We start from the raw sequence: 18,014 nt of genomic DNA, 5'->3' as shown, positions 1-18,014 counted from the left end.
TCCTACGATTCTGTGATTCCACAGGGCATCGGTGCTAATGGATGCACGCCGACAGCCGAAACGGGTGCGGGCGAGGAGCTCTTCCCTTCAGTGGCCACTCATTTCCCACCAAGCATTGCAGAGAGACTTCTCTTACCGGATGGACGTGCCAGGGAAGAGGGGGCAACCCAAGAGGAGGAACTGCAAACACACACACAAGGACTAAGCAGGGGAACGCAATACCCCGTAGCGTTCCCTGCAGGCTCTTGGCTTTTGTATTAATTCCCCGGTGAAGATCTGGAGCTGCGGCAGGAAAATTTGTCGACATTCGTCCCACTTACAGACTTTTGTAACACGGAAAAGGTGTGTGGAGATGTGACCATTTACAAGCGACAGCGTTCCCCGTATTCAAACCACAGCCAAACAAAAAGAGCTCAGCCTGAACCAGAGATATCCTGTAGCTCTTTAAGGTTTTGCTATGTTTAAAGGCACCGGGGAGGCGGGGCCGTGTTCAGAAAACCAGCACAGCCTCAGAGAACGATCGGGATCTTCACGCACGCAACGATAAGCCCAGGTAGACCTGAAAGGCATGAAGAAATCCTCTGTTCCAAACAGAACCGCATTCTTCGCTCCGGAGGTTCCGCAGGGTTTATCTGCAGCCTGTTCCTCCCCGCCTCCCGCACCCCCCCAGCAAGCCCCAGCGGCGAGTCTCCAGTATAAACCACCACCAGCCGCGTGGCCACGTGCCGAGTGAGCCCCTCCCGGCAGAGGGAAGATGCTGCAGAGCACGATGTCGTGGGATAAGATCCAAAGAGCAGCAGAGGGGAGACGGTGCCCCCACAGAACAAGATTTGAACACTGGGAGTGTGGATAACCCGGGAGCTCCGGGCTGGTATTAAAGAAGAAATTTAACCGATTGCAAAGCTCCTTTAGCTGAGTATTTTCTTGCCAGGAGCCTTCTGGACCGGGTTGGAGGCCCACACTCGAAGAGAAGCTCAAAAGGAACACTGAGGCTGGTTTTTATCTGCTTCCTACGCTGCAGCACAGGCACAGACAGCCCTACTTGGCGTTTCTGCACAGGGCAATCGAAGGACAAGGGTGGACAAGTGACACGTCCCTTCCACCGCAGGGCATCTCATCGCATCAAGCATCGGTTACCTGAAGTAATGGGTTAGTCGTGCTTTACAGCAACTAATTCTTACTGCAGGTTTAGTTAATGCCTTCCAAATTGCTGCTGCAAGAGGAAAAAAAGAAAGTAGGAAGGAAGAAAGAAAGTCAGGCCTGAGGATGTGACAGTTCTTCCCTGTCCCCTTCCCTCTGCGACCAGAATTGGCCAAACTCTACGAAGGGCTTCGGGAAGCCGGTAGAAAAGAGGCAGACGGCAAAAGAAAAAGTTATGACAAGTTTGTACCGCTGCAGAAAGTCACAAACGGGTATCATCCCAAAGCAAAAAAAAGTATGTTCTTGTCTTCAACACAAGCGTGTGGCTGGCAGGGACCACTCCGGATGGAGGAACATGTCCCCGCTGTTCTCTCTCATCACAGGGACTTTGGGGGATGATCATTCCAGCTTTTACTTCTTTTTCCCTAGAAAGTAAGCATTGACGGGTTTTGTACTGTCACACCAGCTCCTCAGCTCACCCTGCAGGGGCTGGAAAAAAAATCAATATTTGCCTGGTTTCAGACCCTAACGCAAGGACTGTAGGGGATGCTACAACCTGCTTCTTGCTCCACGTATCCCTTAGGCTTATCCCTTAGAGAGGGAAGGCTGCCGCGGCTTGGGCGAATTCAACCAAGCACCATATCAAAGGCGAAAATACAAGCACAGGAAAGAAAAATGTCATCCAACAGGACCGGGGGTAAAGCCGCACCGTGGTTTTCTCTGCCAGAAGGTTCCGCGAGGAGCCCACATCCCTCATAGGAGTGGGAATGCGATGCTGCCCTGGATGCATGTGAAACCGCTCTTCCATTAGTGCCTCTGGATGGAAGGGCTCAGGAAAAGGAATCTCCTCTTCCACTTCCAAGCCGATTATCCCGCTGTACCCAAATTTCGCCAGGAATCCCTTCTTGCAGGCCGGCTGGTGTGCAAACCCAAAGGAAACAACTTCCCCAGGCAAAGGGAAGACACTAAGCAAGTGACACCGGTTAAAAGGCGGCCAGCGCGGCACCGAGCGTTACCTGGGAGAGAGGAACGAGGAGCTGTTAAAGCTGCTTTCCCCATTACACAAGCCGTCCGCGAACAAATCGGCTTCGTTCCCTTCCCCGTAATCCTCAAAATGCTCCTCTCCGCTAATGACCGTCACGATGGAGTGGCCGAGGTCCGAGCCCAGGGGCAGGTCGTGGGGATGGGACCTGTGGGAGCCGAGAGGAAGCCGTTAGAGGGTGGCCACCACAGTGGCCTTCACGCGATACACCCCTTTTTCAAGTCACATCCCTCACTTCGGCTAACTTTTCCTTACAGCACAATTCACCCTGTGCCTTGATCACCGAAAGGGCAGCCCAGGCACCAACCGGGAACTTTCCAGAAATTTTTTTTTTCACAATAAACCAATGTGGTTTTTTTTTTTCCCCCACCCCTGGCAGCCGCAAGGCAGGATTTGGGGGTAGGACTTGCAGGACAGGTCCCAGGGTTGGTGACAAGCCCTCGCACGGCACCGGTGCAGCCAAAAACACGGCAGAAAAAAGCTCGGCATGTCCCAAACACGCCCTAAATATGTTTTGAATTACATCGTCAGCCTACACGCCGGGCTCACGCTCCCTTATTGCTGTATAATCCTATCAAGAGCCCAGCAGAGGGGGTTTAACGCTGTAACACCACCCACCCCCCCCCCGGCACAAATCCTAGGCAGAGGAAGGAGCCCTTTCCCTGCTCCCGCCGGGAAAACACTGTACAATAATCCTGGGGAGGGGGAATGCTGTTTCGTGGGTGTTTAACACCCAATCCAGAAGGCTGTAGTGTGTTAAACATCACCCTAAAGCCTGAACACACCCAGCGCAGGTGTTGGGATGTCCCTTGCTTCGGAGGGGACACAGCTCAGCACAGAAGTCATAGCTTCTGGAAGTGTCTTTTCACGTGCGCGGCGTTGGATGAAACACCACGGCCGTATGTGCCCACTCGGAGGACTTTCCAACCCAGGACTGCAGAGGTTTTAAAATTAAGCTTTTTGGGGAGGGGGGGGAAAGCAGGGGGGGAGATTATAAGAACCAAGGCTGGGGAAAAAAGCAGGGAGGGACTTGTAGGAAGCAGGCTGTGAAAGCAGCCCACGTGGCTACAAGCCACAGGTACGTGTTTTAGGGGGACTAGCACTGCTCTCCTCTCCAAAATCCAATGTTAAAAAGAAAAAGATTGCACTATAAAAACTGATGTTTCGGGCTATTACCTTCATCCACTTGCTGGGAGAGGGAAAAAGGGGGTATGGCTCGATTGCTGTACTAAATCAGCAGGAAAAAAAGATTACAGATAAGCCTTTTATGACAAAAACCTGCACCATCTGAAGGATTTGCCCTTATCCCGTTAATAAAAAACATGTCAACCCTCCAGCTGCAACAGCAGCAGATCTCCCTGCGTCCAGTCCAGCTTGTGGGCATTTGCACGTCTTCCTTGTGCTCTCGAGAAGCCCCGTTCTTCCCGCAGCGGGATCCGTCGGATCCATCCTCCCCGGCGCTGAGTCAGACCCAGCAGACCGTGGCCGAAAGCATGGGAAATCTCTCCAGGAATAGAAGGCAGGGGGGTGGAATTTTTAAATTTGCAAGCAAAACCCAGCCCCGAATCTCTACATTCAGGGCTGTGGTTTGACAAGCACCGTACAGAAGCCGAGCTGATGGGGCACCCGGAAACCCTCAGCCAGGGATGCTTTGGGCAATAAATAATCCCAGTATTTAATATATATACTTATTGGGGGCTCCAGCAGTTTCAAGATCCAGAGTCCAACCGATCTTTACGACACGCAGCTTAAATAACCTCTTAATCTCAAACCATCTAAGGTATGTTGAGCTTTAGCAGCTACTGAAAAGCAGTGTTGAAGCTTTGATTCAGTCCACCAGCTGCACCGGTCACATTGTTCTTACTGACTGTCTCCTGGAAAAGCTCTGGGCAGTAGAGGCGTAAAACTGCCATCATAGAATCATGGAATGGTTTGGGTTGGAAGGGACCTTAAAGATCATAAAGTTCCAACCCCCTGCCCTGGGCAGGGACACCTCCCACCACACCAGGTTGAGCAAAGCCCCCTCCAACCTGGCCTTGAACCCCTCCAGGGATGGGGCAGCCACAGCTTCTCTGGGCAACCTGGGCCAGGCTCTCACCACCCTCACACCAAAGAAGTTCTTCCCCACATCTCATCTCCATCTCCCCTCTTTCAGTGTCAAACCCTTCCCCCTCCTCCTGTGGCTCCCCTCCCTCATCAACCAGCTTTCCTGCCTGGGGTCTGACAGCACCAAAACCAGTCCTCAGTAACTTGGGAAAACATTTCCTGATGTTTCTGTCTCAAGTCTTCCAAATCTTTAAGCCAAATGAACTTTTTCCTTTTTTTTTTTTTTTTTTTTTTTGGCTACCTGGAATTTGCACACATTTAACACACCACTGCACTCGGACAGAGCACCCAAAGGACACCCACCCTTCCCAGGCCCACACTGGGACTAGCAGGGAAACCTCAAGAACAACCTAATCTTTAAAAAACAAAATCCCAAGCAAAGCATTTTGTACCTACAGGCAGGTGAATCCCAGGCACGTCACGTTCCCCAGGGGACGGGAGCGCACGCAGGCTGCCATGGCCCTTCCAAGGACCCTCCGCCGGGTGGGCAAAGAGCTCGGCGGCCGATTATATCCCGATTTAACTGTCACTGAGCTGAAGGCGCTGGGGCCAGGAGAGCCGAGCCAGCTAATCCCATTTCTTCCCTAATCCACGACACCCTTTCAGCCCTGGTACCAAGCGTCCAGCAGAACTGACCGCTCACCGATGTCCCCAGATGTGATTTTGGGGTGGGAAGGAAACCTGGTGCTGTCTAAAAGCAATAGGAACTCTTAAGTACTCACCGGAGAATCAAACCTGGGTGATTTATTTTCAGCCCAAAAAATTCTGGTTTTTACCAGACCTTAAACAACGATGGTTCCAGAGGCCTCAGCCCAAGACCTGGGGTCGCTATTAAAGAAGTTATTCCCTCCGGCATCCCAGTTTCACCCCAAAAATCCCATTTTTCCTGCAAAACCTAGGAAACGAGGCGGACCCAGGAGCGGTTTCGCCAGCAGCGGTTCAGAGCCGGGGAAGATGATCTCAGCTCACTCTTCTGCGCTTCAGGCACAAGTTTAAAACTAGTTGTTACAGGAGGTGGTTGCACATCAAAGGGCGCGCGCGTGTTTAGGAAAAACAAGAACACGACGAGTTCCCCTCCTGAGTTGAAAATTATACGTTGCGTTTCTGGCTTAAGTGATAGATTAAAAACTGCAAGTATTTCAGGTGTTTGGATCATCTGAGAACTTTACTTTAGAGGTTAAAGATGTTAATGAGGGTACAGAAGTTCTCCCAAGGCAAGCAACGATTAACTCAAAGAGATTGCCAGGCCGAGCTCCAAAACAGCCTACACATGGTGCAGCCTAATTATTATCATTATTCTTGAAGAAGAGCTATTTTGGTCTTGCATGAAGTTACAAAGGCAAAGAAGAAACCAACCAGTTTCAGCAAGACAGACTCAGCCCACTTTATTTTAAATCCTCGGGCTGCATCTCCCCGGGTCCTCGCCTGCTCCCGGTTTGTCGGAGTTTCCTGCAAAAACCCTGGGGAGTTTTGCTCCTCGAAGTTTCCACTCACCCGTGCTCCGGCTCCTCGATGGGATCGGTGAATTCCGAGTGCACGGTGGAGTCGATGGCACTGTCCGTTTCTACTTCGTCGTGCATCTCGTGATGTACGAGGGTGCTGGTGTCTTCGTCCGTGAAGGTCTCGCACTCGCTGTACGTGCTCTCGGAGCCCATGTAAGCACTGTCAGTCACCTCATTTGCCTTGGGGAAAAAAAAAACAACACCACCACAAGAGAGGGGGAAAAAAAAATTAAAAAAAAATAAGATCTTATAGCAGTTTCATCACACAGAAGGACAAAACACTAATTACTGCTGCGCTGCATTTCTAAGGAGGGAAATCCAAGCTCCCGAAACTAGCGTGAGCTTTACCCCACCTCCAGGTGCTGCTCCGGTCTCCAGGTCCCAGGACCGAGCGCTGCCCCGGGGCCCCGCAGGCTTCGCAAGAGCAGTGTTTGGAAAACAGCTTACAGAAATATATACTAAATAAAAGGCGGAGGGAGAGTTTGTTGTGAGCGAGTATAGATTTGTCAGGTCCAGGAGGGATTACCCGCTGCTTACTCAGCGGTTCCGACCAGCGGTGCTTTCACTCACTCCGTTTTAAGAGGGCACATTATTAATCTCAATTCTCTGAAAAAAAACCAAAAACACCCCAGCACTCAAAACTACCCGTTAACCCCTAAAGCACTTTTTCCCCACCCTTAGTAATAGGAGGGCGCCCTCCATCCCTCAACAGAAAATAAGCTGGTTCATAAATCTTCACTATGCCATCTAATTTGCAGGGACTGCACCAGCAGGACGCCCGAATCACCTCAGTTCTCCTGGAAAAAGCATCTTGAATATTTTGTGGTCCTTCCCCACCTCCGTTACCTGCAGCAGGATCTGGGAGAGAGGCACGATTTGGTTTTTAAGACATCATGCTGCCAGCACAGAAGACTGGGTTTTCCTCCCAGTTCTCCCCCTCAGGCAGGCATTTATCTTCGGTCCTGTTCGGACTCGAGGGCAGGGATGGTCCTAGAACCATTCCCAGGATGAGCCTAGAACCATCCCCGTGTTCGGAGGAGAGCCATAGGAGCACTAGAAGAAACATCCTCCTAAACCAAAAATTCTCATTACCCATCAAAGTGCCAGCTCATTTCCCAGCATTTATGGGATTTTCCTGCATTTATGGGATTTCCCCGCCTCAAGAACAAATCAAGTCATGTTTGGCTCCGGGATCTCCATCGCGATGGGATCTATGGGTGCTGGCGCTGAGCTCCAGCTGATCCCCTGTCACCGGAGGCGTCAGGCAGAGGGATGGGAGCCCTCCTGCCTGGCCTTGAGAGAAAAAGATGCTCATGAAAAGCCGTTTGCTCCATCTGAAGTTCACCCAACGGGAGCAAACTTGCTCCAGCAGGACAAAGGAGCAGCGTTTGGAACGCAGGCACCAAGAGTGAAGAAAACTCTCTTCCTCTGCCAGGAAGCGCACAGAACTTCCCTTCTCCAAGGATTTCGGAGAAAAACGAGATTTCTCAAAGCCCTGGCAAGAAAACACAGACACACTGCCCTTGTGACAGCAGAATGGACAATTACACCGGAGCTGTTAATTCGGAGCAGGGTATGGACAGGGCAGGGTGGAGGAGTCCTGCTCGTTGCTGCAGACGTTGGCTCCCGTAGAAGAGCAGCTTTTAGGACACGTGCTGTATTTCTACGGCAGGAGAGCACCAGATGGAGAGAGACAGAAGTCCCACTGACATCGTGCCACCTAGACCCCACAAAGGCTGCTCTCGCCAGCCTGATTCTCCTCATTTAGAATCATAGAATCGTCTAGGTTGGAAGAGACCCTTGTGATCATCGAGTCCAACCATCTACCCTACACTACAAAGTTCTCCCCTACACCATATCCCCCAACACCACATCTAAACGTCTCTTAAAAACATCCAGGGATGGTGACTCAACCCCCTCCCTGGGCAGCCTATTCCAATGTCCGACCACTCTTTCTGTGAAAAAGTCTTTCCTAATGTTCAGTCTAAACCTACCCTGTTGGAGCTTGAAGCCATTCCCTCTCATTCTGTCAATACTCCATAACTCAAACAACTTCTGCAGCTTTCTTTCACTGGTCCAAAGCAGCTCGAGACCCAACCAACGCTTCATTTTGTACCACCCAAAAATTCCCAGGCTGCCTCAACACACGCGACGCCAAAAAGGGATAGCAAGAACTTGAAGGGGTGGATGGAGAACTGCTCAGCAGCAGTTCCTGTTCCACCTGGGCACTGGGGAGCAAAGCGACCGAGTGAAGCCCCTTGCTTTGCTCCCCGAGTGGAGTGCTCTCATCAGCCCCTGCACCCACCGAGTGCACGTGGCTGGTGATGGATGGAGACAGACAGACAGACAGAAAGGAGCCCCTCTTGTAAGCTTGGCTCAGCTTTCATGGACTTATGGACACCAGCATCTCTCTAGGACACCACCCTGAAGTTAAATGTGACATAAACCTTCACAGAACCGGAGTTTAAAGGCGTCACCAGGAGAATTCATAGAATGGTCTAGGTGGGAAGGGACCTTTCAGATCATCGAGTCCAACCATCAACCAAACACTGACAAAACCCACCACTAACCCATGTCCCTCAGCACCACGTCTGCCCGGCTTTTAAATACCCCCAGGGATGGTGACTCCACCACCGCTCTGGGCAGCCTCTTCCAAGGCTTGACAACCCTTTCCGTGAAGATGGGGTTGTTCAAGTGAACTCGGTTCAAACAGAGGAGAGGCTGCTGCAGCCGACATCTTCCCCAGCACAGGAGAAGCTGGCTTTCACTACCCTCCCAGATCAAAACAAAAGCCTCCTAAAACCCCCACCCACTTTAAAAAGCGTAAATCCAGCAGGACTACTTATATACCTAAAGCTGGGGACTTGCTTAAGTGCTTTACTGGATTTATGCTGCACTTCCTAGAAACACCGGTCAGGCTCTTAATGCTGGAGCAGGAGGAGGAGATTTGGCAGCGGGGGCCTTGCTCTGCCAGTTCGATCGCCGACACGAGAGGACATTGCCATGGCTCCGAGCCGAGCCCGGTGTCCCCAGTCTCCCCATTGTGTTGCTCTGGGGGGAGAAAACCCCCATCTTCAGCCCGCACCGCACGTCCCCAGTGCTCCCAGTAGCGATGGCACTTGGTGCTGGCCTGGCCTGGCTCGGCTCTATGGGATGGGATAAATACAAGAAAAAACCCCAACCCTTCCCACTGGAAAAGCTTAAATTGAAGTATACGTTGAAGTATTATAATGAGCATGAAATAAAGACAACTATTGCAAAGGAACAACGAAATAATAAACCTCTAAAAGATTCCAACCCACAAGTAAATTGATTTAAAATCCACCCCGTTGTGGTCACCGTTGCTGACCCTCTCAACACGAAGCATAACCGGGAGCTGAGCAGCTCAGGGCAGCAGAACATCTCAGTGCCCTTATTCAGCAGGATTTATTTATCAAATCGTCACAAAACACCTTAATTGATGGGAAATAGCGGTAACGGAGAGACTGAATGAGGGAGCAACCCTCGAGAGCAGCACCTCAACCGTCCTCCTTCAGCCACACCGGGGATGTGCAGTGATTTATTGGTTTATTTTTTTTTTTAAAAAAAGATGATCTGTAACACAATTTGCAAACTTTCTATGTATTTAGCAAATAAGATTTTTTTTTCCTGCTGTAATACTAGGCTAGATGGGGTTTCAAAAAAAAGAGCCCTATTAAAATTAAACCTAGTTGGCCAATGAGTTAAAAGGCAGCTGAAACTGTAAACAAAGTCCTTCTGAGCACGAGCGTGGAGAACTTTGCTTTACATTTCATCACAGATTAAGTAACTAAACCTCAAGAACAGACCCGAGGAGGAGACGGGCAAAACAAGGGGACGTAGGTAAGGTATTACCAAACGTCTGCTGAAGCAAAACAAACCCAAACCCCTGTGCCCTGGGCAAAGGTGCAGCCGTGGGGCACAGAAAGCTCTTCTTTATGGCCTCACGTGCAGCTGGTTTGGGCACTGACCCTTTAAAATCCCCTGACACATCTCTCCTTTGGCCAGGTTTGCCTTTCTGTGAGCAGGCAGAAAGTAAGCACTTTTTCCAGATTAAAAAAAAAAAATAATTAAAAAATCACAGTACACTTAAAGATGTCCACGGGCTTGGGACAGCCAGGCGAGGCTGCAAATGCCTGGGGGGACCCACCAGGAACATCCCCACCGTGTTCAAAACAGGGTGGTATCACCAAGATCAGTGTATTTTAAGTTTTTCACAAATAAAACATACCCTTCAGGTAAACCTCAGACTTTAAAACCGGGACACAGACACACAGAGCCCCGATGATGGTTGGACTGAAGCCCCCAGCCCTCCCCCAGGAGGGATTTCCCCCGGTGCCAGACCCGGCTGAGCAGGACATCAGCCACCCGGGGACATCCCTGAGCATTTGGAGGGGTTCGGCAAAACGCCGGGGGTTTGAAAGCCCGGCAGCGAGCGCTCCTGCTTCTAAAAGGAAATAGGTGGATGAAATCAGCATCGGGGTGACGCAACGCGCCCTGATAAAAGGGCCGAGACGATGAACCGCCTTCAGGAGACTCCTCCAGCAGCAGCTCATCGATTGCTCCAGTAAAGACCATCCCATTAAATGTTGTAAAGTGCTGTAAAAACCACATCGATTAAAAAAACAAACAAACAAACAAACAAAAAAAAGCTGCTCTTTCCAAAGAGAGGAAACAAGACTATTGGGAGTCACCTGTAAAGTCCGGGCTCTGATCCGTGATGGACAGAAGCTTTGGCGAGGCGTTGCCTTGGAGAGGAGAGCAAAGTCTGGTTCCCAGGGAAGTTCCTCCCAAGCATTTTCTGCAGGGCTCATTCCCGGAGCCCTCCTGGCATCCCAAAGCTCTGCTGTCCTTGGCCGCAAACACTCGGAAGCTTGGGAGGGGAAGCGGGGGGGAGAGGAAAAGGAAAACCAACCCTGTTTTCCCAGCAAGCGTGAGCCTATTTGTGATAACTCCAGCTCTGGTTGCACACAGAGGGGAGACGGACCGGGTACAAAACCCACCCCTCCGAGGACACTCTCGCCACTGGGTCACCCCCAGCCCGGCCTGGGAACGCCCGGAGACACCACACTGCGGGACAAAGCTCCATCGGAAAAGAGAAGAGATGGAGAACATCCCACCTGCACCCCACATCGCAGGGACAGCCCAGCTGGCGATGCCAAGCCCAGCATGGCCAACAGCGCTGTGGCATCAGCCTGCCCAGCAGCAGGCAACCTGCGCTCAAACTGGCTTTAAATCAATTTAAAGGGAGGTTAAGTTGTGTTTATAGTTCCACCTGAACCTGTATCAATACAAGCACCCTCAAGGAAGCTCAGCCTCCGGGCCCCAGCAGCCAAAAGCCATAACACCCCCAGGGCCATCACCAGCAGCAAGGCACTGGCTTCTCGGCCACAATATTTGCCTCTTCCCAAGCATTTGGGCAATATCCATTTTCCAGAGAAGCCAGGGAGCCAGCGCTCAGCCTGGGAGGAAGGTAACTTTCACAACACAGCCCCCAAAGCTGGGTTTAGAGGCTGCTACGCCCAACAAAACCCCTCAAGGCTGGGCACGAGAACTGCACTGCGTCTGTCGGGGCAAATCAAAAACACTCACCCCCCAAAAAAAACCCAGATCAAAAAACAACTCACAAGACACCAGATCTTGAGGACTGTCCTCAGCACCCCGAAAGCCTGCAGCCACCGTCCCTCCCGGTCCAGCTCCCCCAGGAAGACCCAGGCAGGGAGGGTTATGAAGATGCCGTCACGTACACACACCCCATGGACTACAGGGAGGAGAAGCCATTCCTAAATGTGGCTGCCCCATCCCTGGAGGGGTTTCAAGGCCAGGTTGGACGGGGCTTGGAGCAACCTGGTGTGGTGGGAGGTGTCCCTGCCCAGGGCAGGGGGGTGGGACTGGATGGTCTTTACGGTCCCTTCCAACATGAACCACTTCATGACTCTAAACGTACTCGGTGAGAAAACAGGGAGTTGGGGGGTACCCAACCTGCCTCTTCCCGGCATCTCTGGGGCTGAGAGCAGTCCCGGGGCTGGAGATCTGCCCCCTTCTACAAACCCAATCCTTCCTCGTTTCGTGTCGGCGCTCAAAACCTACCTGTGGACACATCGCCTCTTTGCCCGAGTCAAATCCAGTCCCAGCAGCCGGCACCGCCGGGAGCTTCTGCGAGGCGGGAGGGAAGCAAAGTCCGGGAGGAGGCTGAGCCGGCACAGCGCCGGTGGGAACAGAGCGCCTTTTGTTCCCCACCTCGGCGGCGATAAGGAGAGGCCAGCTCCCGCCGTGTGACCGCAGCCCTCCCGCTTACGGCTAACACCAAAATAAAAGCACAATTTCCAAGCCCCACGCGAGGGCCAGCCCCGCTCCAGGTGCCCACGCCTTCTTTTCCCATGAAACCATCACCCATTTAAAAAGAAAAAAAAAAAAAAAAAAAAAGGTTAATTTTGAAGAGGACCTATAAATGCTTCCAGGGCTTATCTCATCCTTCCTGATATTTCTGGTGAATATTTAAGCAGTAAATGACAAATTCCTTCCTTATAGCCACAAATAGAAAAACGAGTAAAGCTTGCCCTGCTCGCTGGGGGAAGGTGAGGAGCACCTGGTGACTGATAAGCCACCACAATCGCCGTTTGGGTGACTCAAATGGCAATCTGTGATAAGCGATGACAATATTGCCCTCCGAGAAGGGCTGGGGTTCCGGTCACGGGTGATAACGGAGTTTACAAACACACCAGCCCATATCCCAAGCAGCTGCTTTCTGCAAACAGAGGAGCCCTGACCGAGCCAGCGCCGTGGGGTGACTCCGTCCACAGGGTCCTCCCTTCCCCGGTGACGTACAAAGTCCTCGACAGCGCGTGGTTCGCAACGCACCGCTCGAACCCCAAAGTTTTGAGGGGTTCAGCTGTTTTTCTGTTTCCCCTCTGCAGAAACATCGCACACGTCAAGCCTCAGGCTCCCTCAGTCGCGCCCGTCGAGCATAAATAAACTTATTTCTTTCCATTACCTTCCCAAATCACGTTTTCTTATTTTCTCCGGGTGATCTGTGCTCTCCTCTGGGCCACATCCTTCCCGAAGCCCCGAGCGGGACCTACCACTCAGCAACTCTGACGGGAAGCGTCTCGCACCGTGATAACCATTGACCTTCCGTGCTGAGTCCGGAGAAAAGCAAGGACCCCGGTGAGGCGCGGGGCAGCGGGGAGTTACGCTTTAACCCCAGCTCTCTCCTCTCTCCGGATCTGCCGGTCGCAGTCCTTTTGCTCTCCCGGCTCCTCCCTGCGTGCTGCGAGAGCTCAGGGGAGGTCCAGCACTGCTGGAGGAGCCCAAATCACAGCATCACACAATGTTACGGGGTTGGAAGGGACCTCTGGGGATCATCTAGTCCCATCTCCTGCCACACCAGGGTCACCCAGAGCAGGTCCCACAGGAACACATCCAGGTGGGGTTTGAATGTCTCCAGAGAAGGAGACCCCACCACCTCTCTGGGCAGCCTCTTCCAGGACTCCTGTAAAGATGGTTTTCCTCACCATCTTTCCTCACCATGGTTTTTTTAGATGGAACTTCCCGTGTTCCAGTTTGTGCCCGTTGCCCTTTGTCCTGTCACCGGGCACCACTGAGAAGAGCCTGGCCCCATCCTCTTGCCCCCACCCTTTAGCTATTGCTCAGCATCGATGAGATCCCCTCTCAGTCTGCTCTTCTCCAGCTGAACAGCCCCAGGGCTCCCAGCCTTTCCTCAGCAGAGAGATGCTCCAGTCCCTCATCATCTCCGCAGCCCTCCGAAGTCCCACACCCTTACAGAAAAGCTAATTAGGAAACCCCAACCACCATCACTTTCACTTTTCCAACTCTTATTGAGACACCTTTGCTCCCAGCGCCGCTGGGCCCACGGGCAGCCCCCCGATGCTGCCGGCCGGCTCCCACCTTCCTCGCTCCCACGCGCTGCGCTGGCGGCTCAAGATAAGGCTTCAAGGTCTTTGTTTTCCAAACTCCTTCCAACCTATCCTGCCCAAGGCAAACACTCCAAATAGGACCCTTTCGGCCCAGCAAAGAGATTTCTCACCGTAGCCCTGAATTACAGTCCTGCCTTCGGGGATGTTTGTGCCTGATTTACCCTCCCGTCCTCTCCTCTACGCAGCGTTGAGTCAATACAACATATGAATTTCCTCGGTATTTTCAGGCTTCTTGTCACAACGTTGTCACCACGGATTGATTTTGGAGTTCGACGATCTTAAAGGTCCCTTCCAACCTAGACAATTCTATGATTCAGCCCAGCAATTTTAGTAACGTAATTACTGTATTTTTCTTGTGCCTAATCGATACAAAGATAATACAGACCGTTCAACTCGTTCACTGCAAAAACGACGTGCTCCACACGTGGGACCAGGATGGGTTCCCTTCGCCTCTCCACGCTGGGGAACAGATAGGCTTTGGGGACAGAGGGGACATTGCTCAGGGCTCCGCGTCCTTTCCCAAGGGACAGATGAACAGACGTAAAACCGCATCCATCGCCTTTCACAGCCCTGCAGTTCCGGCCACCTACGAGATTTTGAGCGCAGCAGCTCTTTACGCCAAAATTAACACCAATTCCATCAGCTGACTCCGAAAGGGATTTGTGATTTTCTCTCCTTCGGATACAACGGTGCTTTTGGGTCGAACGCTGCGAAGAGAAGCCCGGTGAGGGCAGTCCTTGGAACGGCACTGGGGAAGAAAGCCTGAGCTGAGGGGTGAAGAGCTGCAGTCTTCACGTGCTGCATCTTCACCTCCGTCTTCATCTGGCACAGCAAAGGACCGCAGACCTTCATCCCCGCGCTGGGATGATGAGGGAACAGCCCGCAGAGTCCCCGGCAGAGCTGGTGAGCTGAACCCCAGCTCTGCGAGCCCCTGGAGTTGCCTTTGAAGGCTGCAAACCCTGTTTTTTCAGATGAGTTGGCTTCTACGAGACACGCAGCCGCTGGTGATGGTGGAGAGGAAGAGGAGGAAAAACCTTATGTAAAATGCTGAGGATTCCAAAGCGGGTCCACCACCACAGCAGAAAACTCTCCCTGCCTTAGGGGAAGGCAAATAATAAGAAGAAAGGAAAGACCAGAAGGTCCACTGGGCTACCAGGAGAAGAGACACCGAGTACAACCACCTCTCATGGGCTCGTTGCAAAACACAAGCCACAAGGAACCGGCTGATGCCTCTGGGAAACTGATGCTCCCGCACTCCCAAGTTGTGGTACCCAACAGCTTCTGTCTTAGCAGTGCACAGCTGGGATCCTACCAGCCTTCCGTCCCCTCTGCGGAAACTCTTGAGCAGCTGGGATAATCCAGCAATGTGGATTTAAATTGCCCCACTCTGATATTTCTTTTTTTTTTTTTTTTTCCCTTCAAGAAGCGTTATATTCCACTGATCCACATGAAAAAAATCTAATTCCAATTTTAATAGAGGGCAAGAGTTCCTCCAGCAGCTGCACCTCGGGACAGGCAGGCTGGAGAGAGCCAAGAGTATTCCCTCCTCCCAAAATGCACAAAATTAGACGTGAGGGCTCAGCAAGGACCGTTTTCCTCCTCAGATCCACTCCTGCTGCGCTGTACAACGTGCTACCGAACGTTTAGCCGGAGGGGACATGCCTGGGGGGGGGGACGGGGATAAGGCTTGCAGGGTGCCCATGTGCGTGCCTGGTCACTCTTGGTGTTCTGAGAAAGGAAAATTACTCCTCCCGGCAGCTCTGCCCGGCTCAGGGAGAAGCATTTTCCCGGCTGCTCCCGAGAGGAGCCACAGCGGCCGCCCAGCAGATGGCAACAGCCCTGCGCGAGGAGCACAGCACCCCACAGCACCCCACAGCACCGCTGCCCCCAGGCCTCCCGTCCCGGGGGTGGGTCTCGCCTGCCCTGCTTTGCAGATGGCAAAAAGGGACTTCCTATGACCTCACTGGCTCAATTTCCCACGGCTAAAACAGGAATTCGTGCTATTTATCCTGCTCCTGGCCAGCCTTTACGGAGCACAGCCTGGCTCTGCCTCTCCTCCTGCCCACCCGAGGTTACACATTTCCAGAGAATCATGGAATGGTTTGGGTTGGAAGGGACCTTAAAGCCCACCCAGTGCCAACCCCTGCCCTGGGCAGGGACACCTCCCACCACACCAGGTTGCTCCAAGCCCCCTCCAACCTGGCCTTGAACCCCTCCAGGGATGGGGCAGCCACAGCTTCTCTGGGCAACCTGGGCCAGGCTCTCACCACCCTCACACCAAAGAAGTTCTTCCCCACATCTCATCTCAATCTCCCCTCTTTCAGTGTCAAACCCTTCCCCCTCCTCCTAGGGCTCCCCTCCCTCATCCAGAGTCCCTCCCCAGCTTTCCTGGAGCCCCTTGAGGGACTGGAAGGGGCTCGAAGGTCTCCCCGGAGCCTTCTCTTCTCCAGGCTGAACCCCCCCAACTCTCTCAGCCTGTCCTCCCAGCAGAGGGGCTCCAGCCCTCCCAGCATCTCCGTGGCCTCCTCTGGCCCCGCTCCAACAGCTCCATGTCCTGATGTTGGTGGCCCCAGAGCTGGAGGCAACACTGGGGGGTCTCTCCAGAGCAGATCAGAGGGGCACGTCCCCAAACCCAGCCTAAATCCAGCAGTGCACCAAATTTTTGTGCCTTGCTTCCATTTTGGCAGAGTCACCCTTCCCTCCCAGTGTGGCTCAAGTGTGCTCATCTGACCCCAGGAACCAGGGCAGAGGGGACAGAGAGCCCTTGTCCTATGGCAAGGCACAGCAGGTATCAGGAAAACTAATTCCAAATTCACCTTTTCCCCACCCAGGGCACTGGAAACATCTCAGAACTGAGTTATGAGCTTCACAGGAGCTTGCAAAGGAGCCGAGAACTCCTACCTCCCAGTTAGTCAGCAGCAGAGCTGCACTAGCCCAGCCTGGGGGACAACAGGTGAGGACTCAGGTGTCAGGACAGACAGACTCCAAGCTCCCTTTACGTGGCTTTTACAAAGCAGAGTACCCAAAACTGCTGTAATTATTTTTTTGGTGACATTTGCCTGCAGAACGAGAAAGCAGTAAGCTTGTCCCCTCCAGGTTTCCACCTGGGTCAGGAACAAAGACACTACCTGGGGGCAGGTAACCCCAGCGAGGGGATGTTCTCCCTGCCCAGGAGCAGGGGGACAGGGGATGGGATTCCTCTTTCCCACGTGACAGTGGAGCACTGGGGACACTGATGCCTCGTGAGGTCCTGCAAGCAGAGCTGGACCCACAAGAAGCCACGTGGCTCCTGGGTTTCCAATCCCCTACCAGCTGCTGTCTCAGCAGAGCCACACAACCAGAAATCCTCTCTGAAAAAAAGTTCGGGTGGACCTGTCTGCTGGTAAGACCTGGCAAGGTGCAACCAGAGCCAGAAGCTCCATGCCACAGAATCACAGAATGATATGGGGTTGGAAGGGACCTCTGGAGATCATCTCCTCCAACCCCCTGCCAAAGAAGGGTCACCCAGAGCAGGTCACACAAGAAGGTGTCCAGGTGGGGTTTGAATGTCTCCAGAGAAGGAGACTCCACCACCTCTCTGGGCAGCCTGTTCCAGGGCTCTGACACCCTCACAGGAAAGAAGTTCCTCTTCGTGTTTAGATGGAACTTCCTGTGTTCAAGTTTGTGCCCGTTCCCTCTTGTCCTGTCACTGGGCACCACTGAATAAAGACTGGCCCCATCCTCCTGACACCCACCCTTTGGGTATTTATAGACATCGATCAGATCCCCACTTCAGTCTTCTCCAGACTAAAAAGACCCAAGTCCCTCAGCCTTTCCTCAGCAGAGAGATGTTCTAGTCTCCTCATCATCTTCATAGCCCTTTGCTGTATCCTCTCCAGCAGTTCCCTGTCCTTCTTGAACTGGGGAGCCCAGAACTGGACCCAGTACTCCAGCTGTGGCCTCACCAGGGCAGAGCAGAGGAGGAGGATGACTTCCCTCCACCTGCTGGCCACACTCTTTTCAATGTACCCCAGGAGACCATTAGCCTTTTTGGCCAGAAGGGCACATTGCTGGCTCATGGGCATCCTGCTGTGGAAGTATCTGACATTACTGATGTCAAAGTTCAGACCTTGCCCCCTTCAAGAGGTTTTTCCGCCTTTACTGGAAGATGCAAGTGTTGGCTCCTCTCGCTGTCAAGCAAACACTCACTGAGAGACACCAACACTGGGCACTCGGGGCTCTCCACAGATGTTCGGCTCGCTCTGATGACAGCCACCAGAAGAGGGGATG

At 52.7% G+C, this 18,014-nt stretch overlaps 1 protein-coding gene across 3 annotated transcripts in view; it reads right to left on the bottom strand.

The window, feature by feature from the left end:
* The window catches only part of RAB11FIP3 (RAB11 family interacting protein 3), an 82,875-nt gene that overhangs the window by 20,658 nt on the left and 44,203 nt on the right, over positions 1–18,014 (bottom strand). For 2 of the 3 annotated variants that reach the window (XM_074158826.1, XM_074158828.1), the window contains exons 4-6: positions 5,783–5,970; positions 2,466–2,495; positions 2,157–2,330 (exon numbers count right to left, since the gene is read on the bottom strand). In XM_074158826.1, the coding sequence (XP_074014927.1) occupies positions 2,157–2,330; positions 2,466–2,495; positions 5,783–5,970 (392 nt within the window). The remainder of the gene's footprint in view (positions 1–2,156; positions 2,331–2,465; positions 2,496–5,782; positions 5,971–18,014) is intronic. The other variant, XM_074158827.1, reaches the window with a different exon arrangement.

This window comes from Numenius arquata, chromosome 14 (genome assembly GCF_964106895.1).
Source record: "Numenius arquata chromosome 14, bNumArq3.hap1.1, whole genome shotgun sequence".
Classification (NCBI taxonomy): domain Eukaryota; kingdom Metazoa; phylum Chordata; class Aves; order Charadriiformes; family Scolopacidae; genus Numenius; species Numenius arquata.
Note: the sequence above shows the minus strand (reverse complement) of the source record. Positions and strands in the feature narration are given on the sequence as shown.